The 18,573-nt window shown below is 41.7% G+C and overlaps 1 protein-coding gene across 4 annotated transcripts in view; it reads right to left on the bottom strand.

Moving 5' to 3' along the window:
* Nucleotides 1-463: 463 nt before the first annotated feature.
* mcf2lb (mcf.2 cell line derived transforming sequence-like b) overlaps nucleotides 464-18,573 on the bottom strand; it is a 30,115-nt gene continuing 12,005 nt past the window's right edge. Inside the window, exons 4-33 of one of the 4 annotated variants that reach the window (XM_069154166.1) lie at nucleotides 15,323-15,413; nucleotides 11,811-11,930; nucleotides 11,529-11,645; nucleotides 10,992-11,141; nucleotides 10,747-10,871; nucleotides 9,678-9,792; nucleotides 9,478-9,597; nucleotides 8,832-9,023; nucleotides 8,532-8,723; nucleotides 8,127-8,286; nucleotides 7,753-7,814; nucleotides 7,584-7,669; nucleotides 7,334-7,400; nucleotides 7,130-7,245; nucleotides 6,920-6,989; nucleotides 6,733-6,825; nucleotides 6,550-6,642; nucleotides 6,317-6,442; nucleotides 5,712-5,933; nucleotides 5,513-5,605; nucleotides 5,306-5,384; nucleotides 5,142-5,214; nucleotides 4,866-4,972; nucleotides 4,499-4,591; nucleotides 3,343-3,408; nucleotides 3,124-3,201; nucleotides 2,627-2,736; nucleotides 1,792-1,904; nucleotides 1,608-1,711; nucleotides 464-1,512 (exon numbers count right to left, since the gene is read on the bottom strand). In XM_069154166.1, the coding sequence (XP_069010267.1) occupies nucleotides 1,433-1,512; nucleotides 1,608-1,711; nucleotides 1,792-1,904; nucleotides 2,627-2,736; nucleotides 3,124-3,201; nucleotides 3,343-3,408; nucleotides 4,499-4,591; nucleotides 4,866-4,972; nucleotides 5,142-5,214; nucleotides 5,306-5,384; nucleotides 5,513-5,605; nucleotides 5,712-5,933; nucleotides 6,317-6,442; nucleotides 6,550-6,642; nucleotides 6,733-6,825; nucleotides 6,920-6,989; nucleotides 7,130-7,245; nucleotides 7,334-7,400; nucleotides 7,584-7,669; nucleotides 7,753-7,814; nucleotides 8,127-8,286; nucleotides 8,532-8,723; nucleotides 8,832-9,023; nucleotides 9,478-9,597; nucleotides 9,678-9,792; nucleotides 10,747-10,871; nucleotides 10,992-11,141; nucleotides 11,529-11,645; nucleotides 11,811-11,930; nucleotides 15,323-15,413 (3,313 nt within the window). In that variant the 3' untranslated portion in view covers nucleotides 464-1,432. The other 3 variants (XM_069154164.1, XM_069154162.1, XM_069154163.1) reach the window with 3 other exon arrangements.

Here is an 18,573-nt window from a genome sequence, read left to right as displayed (position 1 = left end):
AACATGTCAGTATGTTGGTAAATGACCTAAATGCACATTTTGGAGTTTTGTTTTTAATCTAATATCTTTTTTTTTTTTTCTTCCCTAAAATTATTTTACATATAAATGCTATTCTGATACAGTTCTCATGTGCTTCATTAGGCCTGTTGCTGAGATTGAGATTTTTTTTATAGAGCAAATATTTGCCCATACTGTTTGAGAGATCAAGGCCACCGGAGTTCACAATTATCAGAGGAAAGTGTAAAGGAGCGGTTGTTACAAACCTGGCAACCCAGTTGGACAGTTTCACTTTCGTTTCCACTGAAACCCTGTCTGGTGCAGAGACTTCATAGGGTGCCTGCAAAACCTGCCCACATAAATGCGGTAGAGGACTTTAAACAAAGACAGGACGTCACAAGACCTTTAAGTGCAAACGGGTGGTATCAAACCTGCAAGATCAGACACACAAAACAGAGTCAGCGGCTGAATGATTATCACAAGTTGTTTATGTAAAAAAATTAGACAAGTCACAAAGTAGTGACGTCACCATACTTCATGTACAATATAGCATCTCCATTAACAAACATTTCATGACACAGAAATTAATGAACAATATCTACATTCAGAACATGATCCCTCCACTGGGAATAAGTTAGCGCTATACAGTGATCTCTGATTATTCACAAACATTTTTAAACCGTAGTACTTGGTGAAAACCCACAAGGAGTTTGACGAACGCTCACATACAAAGTCTGGCCAGCTGGTGGGAGAACAGGTTCCTAATGACAGGCTGGCAAAAGACACGGGAGGGAAGACCACAAGGAAATGAAACGATGGCCGAGTATACTGTATGTGGGTGTTTCTTACAAATAAATAAACCTGTGAAGGGGAAGAAGCAGAGGTGACCCTCAGGAAACATTCAATCGAGCTAAACGAGCCGTAAATCCCATCCCCTCTTTATTTACAGTAACGGTTGAAATATAAACTCCTGCGTGAATTAGTGCAGATGAAGACAAAAGAAAACTATTGTTCACATATGATCACTCATCTTTCCTCGCTTTTAATGTGAAAGTAAATAGATGCATCAACCGAGATCAGTCCTGCTGGTCTATTCATACATCCATTACATTGTAATCGCGCGTGTTGTCCATCTTCATAAAAATAAACAGACAAGTTTGTGACAAGAGGAAGATCACTTTACCGTCGTGTGAAATGACTCTATGCAACGTGTACATCTGTTGTGCATCTTCACTGATCCACGGCACCACAGTGTCAACTCTTTAACACGTGCCATATCCTCGACGTGCGGTGCATGTGCATGAGAAAAGTAATGAAAAAATACAGCTCTCTGTGGAAAACTGACAGAAGTTCTATGATGTTGGCAATACAGCACAGACAGCCACAGGATGCTAGCATTCAGGAGGGCAGCGTGATGACAGAGAAAGTGCCGAGTTCAGGGTTTGACGTCAGAGAAGTTTGTGTAGGTCTCACTGCAGCTGGAGGATGTGCTGAGGTTTCCAGAGCCGCTGCCCTCTGACGGAAACACACACATCAGAGATTATTTTCAGATGTAACAAATGACGCATGGATGTCTGAGACACTTAACTTGGGATTGTTTGTTTGACTACCGGAGCTGGTGAGAGACTGGCAAGACTTGGACTTTTCCATGAGGGTGATCAGATTAGCAGCAGCGATCCAGCCCTCCTTCGACGTGTTCAGGTTACGCACAAACCTGGACACAAAAATACCGTTAGGAATATAAAGTAAATATAATATGTTGTTAATTTTCCACAGATAAGGTCGTGTCCTCACCACTGTCCGTCGTCCCCCTCCTTGACCAGCCGCACCGTGTCTCCGCTCTTCACCGAGAGCTCTTGAGCGCCGCCCTTCTCGTAGTCCACCATCACCGTGTACTTCCCAGCACACTGCTCAGAGTCAAGATAAGAGGAAAACACAGTGAAAGTAGAAAATCACGAGTGACCGTAACAAATGAGAACAATTCTGTGCCACGAATGAACAAGCAATTCAAGACCTGTCTCAAGATGCACTTATGAATACTGCAATAATAATAATGGTTCAAATTATGCTTTTTTTTAAAGCGGAAAAGTCCTGATAGACTCACCGTACACTGCTGTGAGTATTTACTGGCACTAAACAGCACACACAGTTAGTGACGAACTGTTGGTCATAACTTAGCTTTTAGCAGCTAAACGGGCAAATACCTTACTGAAGAGCTTATCAGAGCTAAACTCTAAATTGCTTTCTTAACCAAGTTAAAATTCCTGTGTACATTTGGTGATGAAGCATAGAGTGACAAGAAAACAGAAATGAATAACCATTTATAAGAACGTACAGGATGAAAAAGTTTAGTAATAATATATGCTACATAATGCACAGTCTTGGCAGGACAGTCAGATCCATAGGGGTTCACTGGTAGTTGTACGAGTGATGCATTAGCGGTTTAAAAATCTACAGAAATGCACAGAAGGGACCGTGGAAAGAAATACATATGAATTTAAATATAGAAGGAGTTATGTCAAAATGGCTGCTAATCATGACTTCAACAGACCTTTTGCGTCACATGATTAAAAATTAAACCCACAATGTGACAACAAGGCTGACATCCGTTTGTCACACAGCGACTCACCAGCTTCTTGACGTTCTCTTCCTCTGGATCAGAGTTAAGAGGATCCTCAGCACTGGAATAGCCGTCTTGCTCCCCTGAGGCGTCCAGTGAGAGGGAGGCCTTGTTCCAGCCTGAAGAGAAGAGGCAAACACAGGTGTTTAGTTGACGGCAGCATTCAGCTTCAGTCAAACATGTGCGTGACCTGAAGTGAGAGGAAGAACCACAACAAGTTCCATGTGATGAAAGAAAGGAAAAACGTCTAAACCCAGGAATCCCAGCGTGACACGATCAGTTCAACGACAGCTACAGGAAAGAAGATTGTGCACTCTGGCATGCAACTTCATATTTGAAACTCACAAACAAAAGGTGTAAAGTGACAGGCAACCATTATTCCGTGTCAGTGAGTATTTCTAGGATTTCCTCTAAGCTTGAAAGGAATGTGGAAACACGTAAAGTAAAAACGGAGAGTGGTGAAATGGCCCAACAGCCAGCCAGTGAGCGAGCTTGTGCCAGTATACCTCTCCACTTTGTCTGAATGAGACTAGAGGTGCTGAACCACCTGGCCCTGCTCAGGTGGAGCGGAGGAGGACCTGCATCTGTGGAAACACAGCTAGTCACACACCCTGCAGCAGCCACAGCCAATCAAACTGATCAATGTTGAAGACCCTTTAGCATTACGGACCATCGGCCAACCGGACAGGGAGAGTGTGCGGTCGTTGCCGAGCAGAGTAACTAACCTTTGAAGCCGAACGGCGTGGGATCACTCTGGCGTTTCGTCTTGTGATCTGGGCTTGTGGGAGATCCTACCATCGAGCAAGAACGGGAGAGATGAGGGTAGTGGTTAAGACAAGAAAAGACATCACCAATAAAAATATTAACATTTAAAAGGCCAATTTTGATGAGAAATGTACAAAGGTTACAATGGTAAACACCAGATTTTCAACGCCAACTAAAATGACAGATGCACAGTAAACAAACAGAAAGGTTGAGGAAAGATGACTAATACAGAGGTAGACACCTATTAGTAATAACGATGGCACACAAAACAGCTCAGTGTTGTGATGTTTTTTTTTTTTTGAATGGAAGGGAAACCAACACAACATTTCACAGAAGACATTTTAAAAAAGCTCAGGTGTAAATAATCAAATGAATCAAGGCTGCTTCAGTTCCGGGGTCTGTCATGACTTACCGGGACCTGTGCATCTGTGCTTTTCCTAACAAGTCAAAATGTCTGCTGTGAAAAAGGCTTTTCTCTGGATTGAATAAAACTGGGGTCTAGAGCTGCGTGATACCTGGTGATATGAAGGCTGTCATGGGTAATGTGCAACTTTTGTCATCTGTAGTTGAGGACTCTGTGGAATGAAGCATGTCTTTAAAATAGCATGTCTTTAAAAAAAAATAGTATTTATATATATATATATATATTTATTGTTTCTGTAGTCATTTTGTCCTCCAGAGATTTAGATTGAGGAATACTTCCAACATTTTTGGAAATAGCTTAGTCACCTTCTTGTCTAGACTTAAATGAAAAGACAGAACTCTGCCAAAAGCCACTTAGCTTAATTTATCTTCGCACAGGATTGGAAATGGGTAGACAATTAGCTTTGTTCAGACCAAAAGTGACAAATCTAAAGCTGGATAGCAAACACATAACATTTGGTTTGTTTAATCCGTGCAAAAGCTAAAGTGGATTCACAGGAAGTTATGAGTCAAAAGCAGCAACTTTCTCAAGTTGTTGTTGACACCACACAGACATGAAACTTCATCAAACTCGTGGCAATAAAAGGAATACTCGTACTCAATTCTTAAAATTTCACTAAATAGAAATAAGACTTTTTCATTTCACAATGATATGACTCACTGGATATAAAATTAACAATGGCCTCCAGTTACCTTTCTGAGCTTTGAGGTTACTGAAGCCCTGTAAAGTAAAACGCTTTTTAGCCACAGCAGCTCTGTCTGAGGTCGGGCTTGTCACAGCCTCATCTGACCCAGAGGAAAAGAGAGAAGACGGGACAGACAGACAAAAAAGGAAGGAAGGAAGATGGTAAATTAGACAGGGATTAAGGGAGATTGACAGAGGGAAAAAGTTATTTGATTCATTGGACAATAAGAAATGAAAACGGGGGTCATTACAGGAGGGGAAAGCAGAGACGTACTGTAATATATAATTTGTACACTACATGCACTACAAATTTTAAAGGCAGATTTGTCGAAAAACAAGACTCATATCTTTCTAACTCTATCTCTCCTGATTAACCTTTTCCTGTGGGCTTTGGTGAAGAGGAGGAATTGACATCGGGGCTGCAGGGCTCAGTTTTCTTCTCCTCTCCCCTTTTAAAGCTCTTCTGACCGGTCTTGAATGGGCTGTAGTTGGACAAAAGGGAGAACACAAGCAGCTTCAACAACCTCTGAAAGAAGTGGACCTGATTATCCACAGTTCAAAAGTTAAAAAAAAGAAAAAAAGGCCACCACAGATCAAACTGTTCATTAAAATTGTGAGAAAGAATAAACTGGATGGAGAACAAAGACTTACCTGAGGCTTACTGTTCCACTGGGCACAGGTGGAAACGGGAAAACCTGGTCTGGTGCCCTCTGCTGGCTGGCTTCTGAAACACACAGTGTTTTAGCTTCTGGTAAAAAATGGATCATTCTAAATTAATTCAATTTGTAAATGGGTTTTACATTGCATTAATGTACCTCTGCATGCCTCTAACTGGGTCGTCAGAACCTTCCTGATTTCTTTCACCCAAGTGGTTTTTACTTCAGCTGTTGGTGCCTGAAATGCAACGATGAAATATATTCAAGAGCGCTGTAAAAACTGTAAATTGTTTATCACCTGAACCAGTAGGCAAACATTCACCTGCACAGCAAGTCGCTCACATGCACCTCCATGTATTTATTTACCTGGACAATGTAGACCTCCTCTCTGGAATTGCACCAGACTTCAAACTTTTTGTTGTCTCCCTTTGCATTCTCAGTAATGCCCACAGCACTCATCTGTTCAATAAATGGTGGAGGAAAATATAAACCTTCATCGCTTAATAAATAAAAACAAAGACATGAGAGACAAATGCAACATTGCAGCAACAGTAGAGGTGCTCACACTCAGAGACTGTTTGAAGCTGTATGACGGCGCTTTCTCGTAGCCCTCCCCGTTCTCCTCCCTCCTCTTGCAGAAGAGCAGGGCCTTCTCGTGAAGGAACAGGTGTCTTTGCATGGGCTTGAAACGTGCCAGATCCTTAACCTTGGCGTGACCTTTCTTGTGCTCTGTCCACACGCTGAATGACCCCTGCATCAGCAGCTTACCCAGCTCACTCAGATTACCCTGAAAGAGGAAAGAGTTAGAGGGAAAGATGCAGAACCTGGAATCAATCAAATTTCACAGTTTAAACATTTGTTGTCTTTGGTCAATTTTCATTTGAATATGGATTTATATAATTTGCAAATCCTCACATTCATTTTTATTTACATCTTACACAGCATCCCAACGTTTTTGGAAATACGTTTCTCCTTCCATCTTACTGTAATAACATTCCCTCTCTGTTTTTGTTGGAATTTTTCCTAATAACAATCCAAACATTAATTTCATGTCATCGCAAATCCGTGCAGCTTTTAAACAATATCATATTCAAATACTAGCCTCGGCATGAGTCTGTCTCAAGCATCTGTTGTGTGATTAATAAGCCTTGGGCCTGTTTAATGTCTCACCTCATATCCCGTGATGGCAATGAGGTGCATGGAGTCATTAACAGCCTTGAGGATGCCTAATATGGAGGTCAACGCCTCCTGCAGGTCATCAGTCCCCTCACAGCCCTTACTGTACTTCAACATTTCCTGCAGTCAGAAAACGAGCCATAAACCAGCAGCTCATAGCAACAACAGGAAAACAGAAACCATTTTGAAAAGACCAGATGATCTGTGGCTAACAGACAGTATGATACCTTCAGTAGCAGCTGATATTTGGTAATCCTCTGAACTGGCTTCAGCAGATACGAATCTAACCCCAGTTTATGCTCCAGATTTTTCTGGCACTCCTGAAGCATAAAAATAATAATTATGTTAAATAAAACATGAATTCAAAAGCTGTGCTGAGGATTTGTTCACTTGAAAGAAGGTTTGTTCACCTGGAAGAAAGCACAATCAGAGCACTGCCTCCACAGGCTCTCGGAGCGAGGCTTGTTGTGACAGTACTTCTCATAGATCTGCAGGTCTGTCATCTGAGAAAGGCAGTCAAAATAATCTGCAATTAAGAAACTTCTTCCTCAGTACAGTTAGATTTATTTTTATATACGCATCTCATAAATCACTCACCCTCTCTAGAAAACATCTTCCAACCAGCTCTGGGCAGTCTGTGTACTGCTCCAACTCCCTCAGAAAAGTTCTGGTAGAAAACAAATTCATTAAAGAATGAAGTAGAGAAAGAATATGAGAAGAGGTTGATTAAAATGGACTTTATTTGCCAACAAAATGTCAAGTCACAGTGCAGGTATCATCAGTGACAGCCAGATGGCGCCGTGTTACCTTTTGTGGAAGTGGTAAATTTCTGGCATGTTGCCAAACAGAACCTCCTTTTTGTTCTGCAAAGGTGCAGGAATGAGGTGAGACATTGCTGGATTGTCCATTTCAGAGGCGTATCCCTACAACACACAAAACCAAAACCTTACATTTCATGCAAAAGTAAAAGACAGAGGACTGAATGAACGCTTTTGGAGTGAATAAACACACCTGCATCACACAGAGCAGCTCCTCCACATAGGCTCTCTCAGTGTCCAGCAGCTCGTTCATGACGTGCCTGCAGGCAGACAGAAGAAAGTGGAGACAGACACAAAAGCAAAATGAGATCAAAAGAAGCGTTCAGTGTACTCGGAAAAGAAAGATGCACAGCGCTATAGATAATAAGATAACTGGTTTTCACACAACCCATCTGCTGCGTCTAATTTGATTAAAGATGAAAGAGTTACGGCTGATCCCTCACCGCCTGAGCACTGCCAGGTTCTCCTCCTCCTCGGACAGAGAGGCATGTCGGCTGTTACTGTCTCCGTTCTGCAGTTGGCCATTTTCCTGGGAAAGAAAAAACCCCACCTCAGATCACTGTGATAAGCAACAGACAATAAAACTTCAGAGAACAACTGGACGACACTCACTTTTTCACAGTTGTTTCTGGAGCCGGTCTGTGAGCCGTTTTTCTCCTGCTGTGCTCTGTGTGCTATGAATGAGGAAAGACGCTCATCATTTTTAAGTTATTCAAAATGTAAAGGAGGACCATTTCAACCTGTTGCATCCATCTGCTGACATCAGTAGGACGAAACCATCTGTGGGCATTTTAGCTGGTCCTCATTCAAACATAATATCTGAGGCACCACAATAAGAAGAAACATGTGCCACTAGAAACTGAATTTGATTTCTTTATATTGTAAGTTGCTTTCAAGTCATGCACAGAATAAAGCATTTCGAGATAAAAGCCTTACATTTTTTTTTTACACATACAAGGTCCATGTGTGGCTGCGTGAGGACTGACCTGGTGAGCTGAGAGGGGATTTGATGAAGGCTTCAGGTCTCGGGGCTACAGTCTGCACAGGCCTGGTTTGTTTGGCTGCTAGCTTCTTCAGGCTGACCCTCCTCTTGTCAAACATTTCCTGCATGGACGTCTGCTTCTGGAAAACTTTCTCCACTTGGTCCTGACACAAAGGAAGCCATCAGAGAAGTGTCATCAACATTTGATGCTTTTTAAGTATATTTGTTCTAATTAAATGTGTTGTTTCTAGTATAATGTCACAGTAATTTGACACCTACTGACACTCAACAGATGTTCACGATAATTGTTTTTTTTTTGTTTACTAACTGCATCCAGTTGTTTCACTCCCTTTGAGAGTGACAGAGTGATGTTTAAACACGTTTTCTTCTCACATGCTGGTCCTCTCACCCTGAACTGCTGGTTCAACACTGCATCGTACTCTGCCCAGATGATGTCGAGGTCTGTCAGCTGACTCTGGCTTGCGTTGTCCAGGTAACGCTCCAGCTCCTGCAGGGCCAACTCCGCCCCTTCGTGTGATTGACACTTGTCTACTGGCTGAGATGCTAGTAGGTATATACCATCATCAACCCATTTCGATGCCTGAAAAGGAGAGCAGAGGAGCAAGAATGTTAAAAAAAAACAACAACAACAACAAAAAACACAACAACAAGAAAAAACAACTACTACATCCGTGTGTTGTCTTCTCACCTTCTCCAGCCGCTGGTGCAGCTCAATGGCTTTGAGGAGGTGGTCCTTCTTGGCCCTCAGACTGCTGCTCACATTCTCACCGATTGCTCTGAGCTCGCTGCATTTGGGACGAATGGAGTCCTCAGCGTAGTGAGAGTTCTGGATCAGTTCATCCCCCTCACGAGACAAGGCCAAGGCTCGGTCCAGAACCTCCTGTGGACCAATGTGCAGCGAGAGTTCTGATTTTTCACAGGTCTTCCAAACTATTCATCTGGATCATTTTATTTTCTGAAACCTGATTTTTAAACATATTACATGAAGTTTTCTTATGTTGGTTGTGATTTTTCTAGCCAGAACGTATGCAATACAAACTGTAACGGCTTATTTTCTAATGGATCACTGTGGTCGATTTAATCTCACTGATTACACGACATCACAAACATATTAATCTTTTGGAACAGATTAAAATTCATATTATTATGATGAAAATTACATTTGTTATACTATCATCTGCTAAAAAAAAAGTCAAACTGTCAGTATTTTCTGAGTGATATTGACAGCACATGTCCATTACAGTGATCGGAATTGAGAAAACCACAAAGCCCCATTTTGAAGATATTATATGGTTCGACAAAGCTACAATGGCGAAGGGTCGGGTGTGACTTACACAGACTCTCTCCTCATAGCTGGTGAGTTCACAGAAGATATGGTCAGCGTGGGCTGGGCTGATCCCAACCTCAGAGAAGGTTGCCAGTTTCTCAGACACCTGATCCAGCAGAGCCCTCACCTGCAGCAAAAACACCGCAGTCAGTTTTTCAACTTTAAAAAGAGTCAAGTTGACAGAGGAGTGAACAGACTCCAGCTCACCTCTCTGTAGTTATGCTCAAAGTGCCGCAGTTGGAGACACTGCTCCAATTTGGTGTGATGCCTCACCCAAAACTCATCGAAAGCCCTTTCTGTCTCGTCCAGCTGAGACAGCAGTCTGTCAGGGGAAGAGAGAAAGACACGGAGACAGAAAGAGATGTGAGGTGGACTGTTAAAAAAAAAAAAAAAAATACATGAAGCTGAGAAATGAATCAAGTCAAAACTGCGGAGGGAGATGCTGACTGGCATTTGAATCTCCTTGTTTTCCTGTGTTTGTATGTGTGCCTGTTGTGCAGGGCTAATTCTTGTTGAAATGAGAATCAGAGCTTATCAGGGCTGCCTTGACAACTATTATTCCTAATGTAGAGATGGGGGATGACAAAGCCATGACAAAAAAATAACTGACATAAAAACAAAAACAAAAAAACACCTACTGGCTTTACTCTTTGGTACATCAACAATGGGAGGCTGTGAAATTCATTTATATGACAATGGTGGCACTAACATTTTTTGCTTTTTGCTCAATAAATAGTTCAAATGATTAACAATTATGAAATAAAACAGTCAATTCCAACAAATACAAATTTAGGACCATTTTCTTTGGACTTTATACTTGAATAATTCACTCATCTCTGAAAAAGCCTGCTTTGTATTCGGTCTCTGAAGTTGTAGTTTTGACACCTTATTATTCAGTGTTAACAGTTACCCTAACAAAGGGTTTATATTTAATGATTTCTGCTCCTGTATAATAGCTGAAACCTGAATTTTTTTGTGTTAAATGATGAAACTAGAAAGGTAAAGCATTTGAATTCACATCACTTTTACCAGTCTAGTTTCTTTATTTATATGAAGATAAATCCATTCATAATCTATGCACGTTTTGTCCTTTACAGGGTCACAGGGGGGGGCTGAAGACAATCCTAGCTGACTTTGGGTGAAGGCCAATTTAGAATCACAAATTAATCTAACATGTTTGTCTTTGTAAGGTGGGAGGAAGCTGGACAACATGGAGAAAACCCTCGCAGGAAAAAGGAGAACATGTAAACTCTTGATTCCAACTCGTGGTTCCAACCTTTGCACTGTAGCCAGGTTCTCCAGTTCATCCTGGTTCATGTTGTGGTCGGCGTCTCGCACTACGGGCTCATTGATGCTCTCCAGCAGCCTGCTGCCCTGACCCAGAGCCACCAGTATGTCCTCCTATAGATATACAGAGACAGATAGGACAACATGTAGAATCCAAATAGACAACTTATATACTGTATAAAGACATATACAAAAAAATAAAGGTAGAATGCCGGTGTATGTAACTGGGGTTACCTTCATTTTGTCTTTCTTGTTGGTGTGTGTGCTCAGCAGGATGGTTGTGGCCTGGATTTCATTTGGGAGTTCAGTTTCTGCCAGCTCGGTCCCAAATGACTGCAGGGTCTGAGCAGTTTTCTTTACCATCAACGCAAAACCTTCAATAGCCTGCATGCAAAACAAAGATTTCCAGCATGCTTGATGAGAAACAAGAAAGTGACACATTTGCAGCTGCTCCATTCTTTAGATTCAGCTGATGCTGATGCAGTGTACCATGTAATACCCTACTCTGCCCAGTACTTTGTGTTGCAACATTTTTATGGAGGGTTTCAAGTAGCAATAGAGACATAGAAGACGTTTAAACAAGGTAATCACTATTAAATACGCCCCTTCTACATAACAATTCCGTCTCCTTTTTATTTTCATCAGATTCATTTTTGGTATAATTTACGCACACTCATTTAATGTCTGTAAGTATTAATTTGTCTTATTTATAAGGTAACTAGTGGCCGTTTGGAAAAGTGTCATGGTGAGTAAAAGGTATTGTGTACATACAGTGCGGTGTGAGATCCACTTCTCATGGCAGTAATCCTGCGTTCCCCCCAGTTCGTGGGTCAGTTGGGTGCGGTCGATATAGGAGTGCAGCTCAGTTATAGAGCTCAGCATGATCACCTGAGAGACAAACATACTATTACATACATATATTTACTGTCTTCCTCTAGAAATCACATTTCTTCAAAATGTTTTTGTTTGTTGACCTCGTTACCAGCGGTCTGAACTCAGAGCCACAGAGGGCGGAGCATAAGTCACTTATGAAAATACAGTGTTTCTACGCACCGGGACCTTCATCTTGAATTCATCCTTGTTGAACTTGAAGAGGATGTCGGAGAGCGTGCGCTGCAGGAGGGTGGTGGGCCTCAGAACCAGAACCAGCTGGAGGTTCCCTGGGAAGGAGCCCTAAAATCAGAAATGAGGCGCAGACCGTCACTTACATAAGAGAGCAGACAGGATCCTCCTCCACCCCGAGTCAATTATACATCACCGCTCAGCAGGACATGTTCTGTCTGCTGACAGCCTGCATTATTCTTTCCTTTTGTATCTCCTTTTATCTCCCATGTGAAAAATCTTACTCAAACACATACAAGCATGTGAAGAAGCTTGTGGAGCACGAGAGAAAGAGGGGGGGTTGGTGGGCACCATTGTGACAGGGACATTAATCTTGATGTCCCCGAGATGCCTCTGCATCAATAATGGGGGAGAAGGAATCTGCATACATGTGTGCAAGCACATGAATTCAGGTTCTGTCTTTACACATTTACTAATTTCTGCCAGCTCTTTACACACGACATCTAGTTGACATCTTTACATGTAATTCCTCCTTCAGATCTTCCCTTTATTTTCCTGATTTAATGGGCATTTCCTGTTCGACTCAGGGCTACGTGATATACAGACTGTAAAACCATTTCAGAGAAACTTATAATTTGTCAGTTTGTGCCATATATATTATGAATAAAAATGACTTGACCATTTTTTTTTGTACATGAAAAGGAAGAACAAACTCTGGAAGCACATCTCGCTCAGAGCATCCACATGCATCCTCTTCATATCCATCACATATTCAGCTCAGCCAACAGAGAGAATAAAATGCCAATTAAAATGTCATGATTGACACCCATTGACAGACTGCGGACTGCTGTGAAAGCAGTCGGGTGATGGTCGAGGGTAGACACTGATCTCTCCTCCTGAGGAAATACTATTGTTAATACAGCTTTAATTAGCTAATGACCTAAATGGACGGTTCGCCTGATTGGTCGTCGTCCCCGAGTGAGTTGGGGAATGCTGGTCTAAGCAGAAGAGACAGTGGATACATTGTTAATAAAAATCTCTTGGGAAAGGAGCTGCTAATGGAATTAATAAATCAAATCAGTGTTTGTCCTCGCTGACCTGCTGGAAGAAGGGAGATAACTGTTTCGAGGGGCTAAACAATCCACAATCTGTGGAACATGCACGTTTTTTTTAGGCATGCGAGTAGTAGATGGTACTATTCAACAAAGACAGAGCTATTATTGTGTGTGTCTTTATGATTAATGGATATGTGAACGTTGTGTAGCGAAGTCAGAAACAGACCTTTTAAAAAATAAGTCTGGCTAGATTCGATATTTTTTTTACCATCGCCAAATCCAAAGGAAAAAAAAAAAAATCCAAATTAATATCTGATCCTAATTGATCTTGTCCAAAGACAACAATGAAGCAGTGAACATGGGCACTGTAGTTTCTTTTGTACAAGTTTCTGCTGTTGTAAATCCTCACTAATGCATCAGATATACAGCTGAAATAGTCCAACTGATGCACATTTTATTCCTGCTTGAGCAATGCACAGAAATAAAACAACAACTAAAACTACAGCATCCAGCTTTTTTTTTTTTACAACATTTTGCCTTTTTTAAAAGATGAAACTGTTTTAATGACTAAACTAAATATTGACATCTTCTGTAGGAATTAACAGGCTTATGGGCTAAGAGCTACGGAGTTATGTTTTTTGTCTTTCTAGGGGTTTTAATACGTCCAGTGTTACTCTTTTATAATGTGGCTTCTAACCATTCAACCATGCTGCTCAGATCTGTGGTCACTGGCAGTCAGAGTCATGGTCTAGTTGTTCTTTGTTCTTTGTCAATGGCAAATACACACACACACAGGCCTCACAGAGGAGCCAGATAAATGACAAGCTTTAGTGACTGACAGTCTGACCATAGATTTAATCAGGACCAGTCTATAAACACTGTCTGTCATCAGATCTAACTCAGCACTGCAATGTGTAGCTTTCCCTGAAAACACACTGACCCCCATTCACACACCACAACCCCATATGTACACAAATGTGCTCATGTACATACACACAAAAAGACAAAGAGCATCATTCGACAAGATAAACAGGCTCATTTGCTCGCTCAGACAGGTCTACTCGTCCTCGCACACGCACACGCTGACTAAACATCCTCTCTACTACAGACAGATACTACCAGTTTTCATCATCATGTATTTAGCAGCCTGACTGATTCACTCCAAACAGGACATTATTGCAGGGCTGACAGAATGCCCCCTATTACTGGCCTGTCAACCTGTAAAAGTCCCCCTTCTGGGATTAATAAAGCTTGATTTAATTTGAAATGACTGAGTGGGTCTCCCATGTCTCTGGAGACGGTGGGTGGTGATATTCATCTATCGTTCCCTCCGTCAGACATTTCATCTTTTCATATCGGTGTCTTTTTGTTGTTATATTATTGAGAGACGTGAGGATCTGTTCAACCCTGAGCAGGGCTATTATATTTAGAGGCTACTTTAACATTTTTGCCCTCAAAAAATATCTTAACGATGTAAATATTCTTTTGCTTTCAGTATAGCAGAAAAAAAATAGACATTTCTGTAGCACACTGGCAGGTAATAGAAGTCCAATGTCGATATAAATAAGCTCCAAATGTATGAATCTAGGTGTTCGTCAACAGCCCATTGTTTTAGGCCCAAAAAGCAATTTGCAGAAGGAGATCGTGTGAGAGGGTGATCCCTGTACCACTACCCCCACTCCAAACCCCCCGCAGACACACTACTGAGGGCTGCCAGTTCTTCATCACCTCCCTATAGAAATCACAAAAAAAACCAGATGAACATAGAGACAGTCTGGCTCATTGTCATCAAGAAAAGCCTGGAACCACTGAGAAAAGCAATAAAACGCAGAACCCTGATTATTTCTGATGCTCCGAACCTGCATTTCCCTCATTCAGCAATCTGAATGACAAGACTCGTGCGAGTTCTCCATCTCAGAAGAAGGTGCTGAAGTGATGAAAGAGGTGATAGAAAGAGGGAGATAGTGTGCAGCAGCTGTTTGTAGTGCAGAAAAAAAGTATCCATTCATGTAAGTGAGTCATTATTTAAACTGATTTATTTATGATTTAAAAGTGAGACTGTAACATAAAATCAATTTCAAGTGTGATGATGAGTGAGATATTTAAATGAATGTGTGAACAAAAGAAACATAATCTCCTTCTGTCTTTTTGGCCTGTGACTATTTATTTTCCCCTGTAGCTATGGAAACACATGGCGTGCTGTGATGGTGATATGAGAGACTTTAAGGATGGTGTTGGCTCATATCAGCCCCCCAGGGTGAGAGGTGGGAGTTATGTTTGTGGTGAAGCTGTGAAAGGGAGATGGGATTCCTCCAATGCCTCTAAATCCCTGGTCCTCTCACTCCAATATCTGATAAAAAAAAAAAAAAGGCAGTTTCTCTCCCACAGAGAATCCCAGACAATCCAGACAGAAAGTAAGTGCATGCTAAGACGCAAAAACAAACTTACTGCAATACGAAGCAGGGTCCCCTTGACAGCCGCCCATCGGTCTTGCCGGCGATCAATGACCAGGATGAAACCCACGCCTGTAGACGACAAGCTGGAAAACAAAATGAGGCAACCCATTTAACACAAACTAAACAGAGATCCTCGCAGTTTAATGTTTTGGAATTGAACAGCACTGTGAACAATGAGGTGATCCCAGCGATTTTTACAAAGAGAAAGTCTCTACTACAACGTAATTACTCCACACAGAACCGAAAAGTAGGGAATCCTCAGTTAAAACAGGAGCTCAAAGAAAAAAACTACATAGAAATGGTTTCCTATGTGACAGTAGAAAATCCAAGTGCTCGTTCACAGCTTTGCGGTTATGTTATGCTGCCCTTTATCTTCTTAGACAGCTGGTGCAGCCCATAAAATGAGATGCTGTGAAGCACCTCCAGATTTCTTGGCCATCATCCTCCAGCACTCAGTTCTCTCCCTGCTCCCCCTCTTCCCCTGCTGTCCTCTGTGGTCCCAGGAGAGAGGAGGGCTACAGGCTTTACACACCGGCAACCACAAGTGCAGCTCACCAGCAGAACCCCCGTATGTATACCTGAAAACATGATGCATCCGCAGCATAGGTGTACATGAGTAGCTGTCATTACCTTTTATGCAGAAATATCCCAGTAATCCTCAAGTATTTGTTTTCATATCCGCCATTTTGCAACTATTAACTGCACAGACAGGGTGGCAGGAGTAAAAAAAGAGCCATCCTTGCAACATTGAAGGCAAAACAAAAGGACACAGTGGATGAGGCAGATCCCAGTGTGCTGTGTGGTTTGAAGCAAAAGAAGCCAAATGCTTCAAGACCATCACAAAATCCAGCCTCTGCACCCCCCCACACTGCATCTGTAAACTGTCCAATGAGACAGGGGAGCTGCTGGGACACGAGCCAATCACAAAAGGGGTGCAAAGTAATGGGCAACTCTGGTGGCCAATCAGCAGATCTTAATAGATGTGGGAGGGGGAACAGGCCCAAAGAGGATGTTACTGTCAGCATGGACTATGAGGTTTCAGTTATTAGGTAAATACCTGCATGTTTATCCTGTCTGCCTCTCCTATTTGCTCTCTCTCTTTCTCACTCTCTCTCACTGCAACATTTGCATTTACAGTTGCACTTCTCATCCGGTTTTGGTTTATATTTTCTGTCGCTTTTCTCTTCTTCAGTTCTTCAGCCCTCCTCACTTCTCAGCCCTGCACCCAATCATCTGCACTCTCTCAGCCACTGGGGCTTTCAAAACACAAACAGCTTTACATCTCAGCTGCCGAGGACAAGGAGGAGGGGGAAGGGGTGGAGGAGTGGGACACAAGCTTTTTTTGCCAGGAAGACATTTACGACTGCTGAGATGAGAGGGTGGTTTATGCTGAACATACAGTGCCAGAGGTTGAGAAAGAATGAAATGATGCTCTGCAGCTTCCACATAACAGCAATGACCCAAACTGTTGTAGGTTATGTAGGGCTGGCACATTTGCGGATTCAATTCTGAGACCAATTCAGTATTTACATTATATATAAATACAGTATAAGCAATAATTTCTAATTTAGGTTTTGGAGCTGAAGATGATTTTGAATTTTTAAAATGATTTAACTGGACAAACTGTCATTGTAAATCATACCATGTTTTGAATAGTTATCATATTGTACTTCAAATAGACACGCGTATAAACTGTTTAATTGAAATATTCGTATACTGGCTGGTGAGGCTGCAGCTGCACATGCTTGAGTGTCCTAATAATAATTGGATTTCTCCGGACAAAGTGTGTAGAAGCACCGCGAGCTGTGTGTTGAGCTGTGAAAAAGCTTTGCCTAATGGTAATGCAGTGATGAGGGAAATATGCTGGCAGCATATGCAGACATAGCAACACACATCCTGCTGCACCCTCTCCTTCCTCTATGGTACTGAGCACAGCAGAGGAATTAGTCGGACTATAAGAGCGATGATATATTAAATTAAAGTAGGATCAAGTAACCATGAGGGCAGGATGTATTTAATTTCTGGTTAAATATCTTTGTGTCAACTGGATTTATTTAACATAAAACCAATCAGCAAAACTAGATCCATGTGTGCATCCACATGCAAAGCCAAGGGCAGATTAAAGGAAACACACCTATCAAATCATTTAATTTACCAATTTAGTGTCTGTCTATGCAAAGTCAAAATTTTATAAATTAGGATCCTAAAACTCAGATGACAAGACTGAAACTAGTTCAGTACTTAAAACATAAAAAGCATGAACATGTATGGTATGAGAAAATCAACATTAGGAATTTTGTCTGCTGTTACTATTGATTCAAAGGTATTCGTTTCAAACACGCTGCTGTTCGAGGTCATGATACACACATGTAGGACATTTGCCCCTGGATTTAGAGCGCTCTGTCGGGGGTGTGAGTCCCTCAGGTAGCTCCAGCCATCTGTCTGCGTGATTACAACAGCTTGAGGCTCAACAACATCTCACCCTTGTAGGTGACCCTCAGTTAACCGATAATAATCAGACCGACAGACCAAAAAGGAGGTGAATTTACAACAGATGTAGAGCCCGTAAAAAAAAAATATCAAAACAAAATGTAGGCTGGAAACAAAACAAAACATGTTATATACTGATAGCTTATGTAAAGGCCTGCAAACACATAATACAGATGCAAACACAGCTCTGCTCAGCTGTATGCATTATTCAGATTCAGCCAGTCCAAATGACTGCAGCAGCTATTTTTACTCACTTTGACATCCGGGCAAGATGAAGGAAGGGTACAGACAGGAGGGAGAACTAAATCAAGAAACTGAAAGAATAAAGTGTGATGACAACATCAAATAAAGAAAAAGAAAAAAAACAACTAAGAAAACATGGATGTGATGATTGTTTGAGGGGATATTTGAAGGAAAGGAGGGACATATTCATTTCCCCCCCTTGTCTCATCTGTTTTGCCCATATGGAACAAGGATGATCTGCAAAAGACTAATTAAGACCCTTAATATTTATTGGCCATTTTATTACTACAGGAAACCCACTCACTGAGTAAATCCAAAGTGAGGCTGTGATTAAAGTAGAAACTGCCACCTGCTGGCAGACTTCATACACACACCATTTTAAGGTTCAGGAGCAGCTGCAGAGGAAAACAAGGTGATGGTGACACCAGGAAGAAATGGGAACATGTCCAGAAAAGGGGGTGTAGGTACGGTAGGGTATGAAATAAGATGCAGGTGGCGATACAAGAGGTG

The sequence above is a fragment of the Embiotoca jacksoni genome, unplaced genomic scaffold, assembly GCF_022577435.1.
Source record: "Embiotoca jacksoni isolate LCO1_2020_lvr unplaced genomic scaffold, fEmbJac1.0.p SCAF_2, whole genome shotgun sequence".
NCBI classification, from domain to species: domain Eukaryota; kingdom Metazoa; phylum Chordata; class Actinopteri; family Embiotocidae; genus Embiotoca; species Embiotoca jacksoni.
The sequence above is the reverse complement of the archived record's forward strand: the minus strand, read 5'-3'. Positions and strand labels throughout refer to the sequence as shown.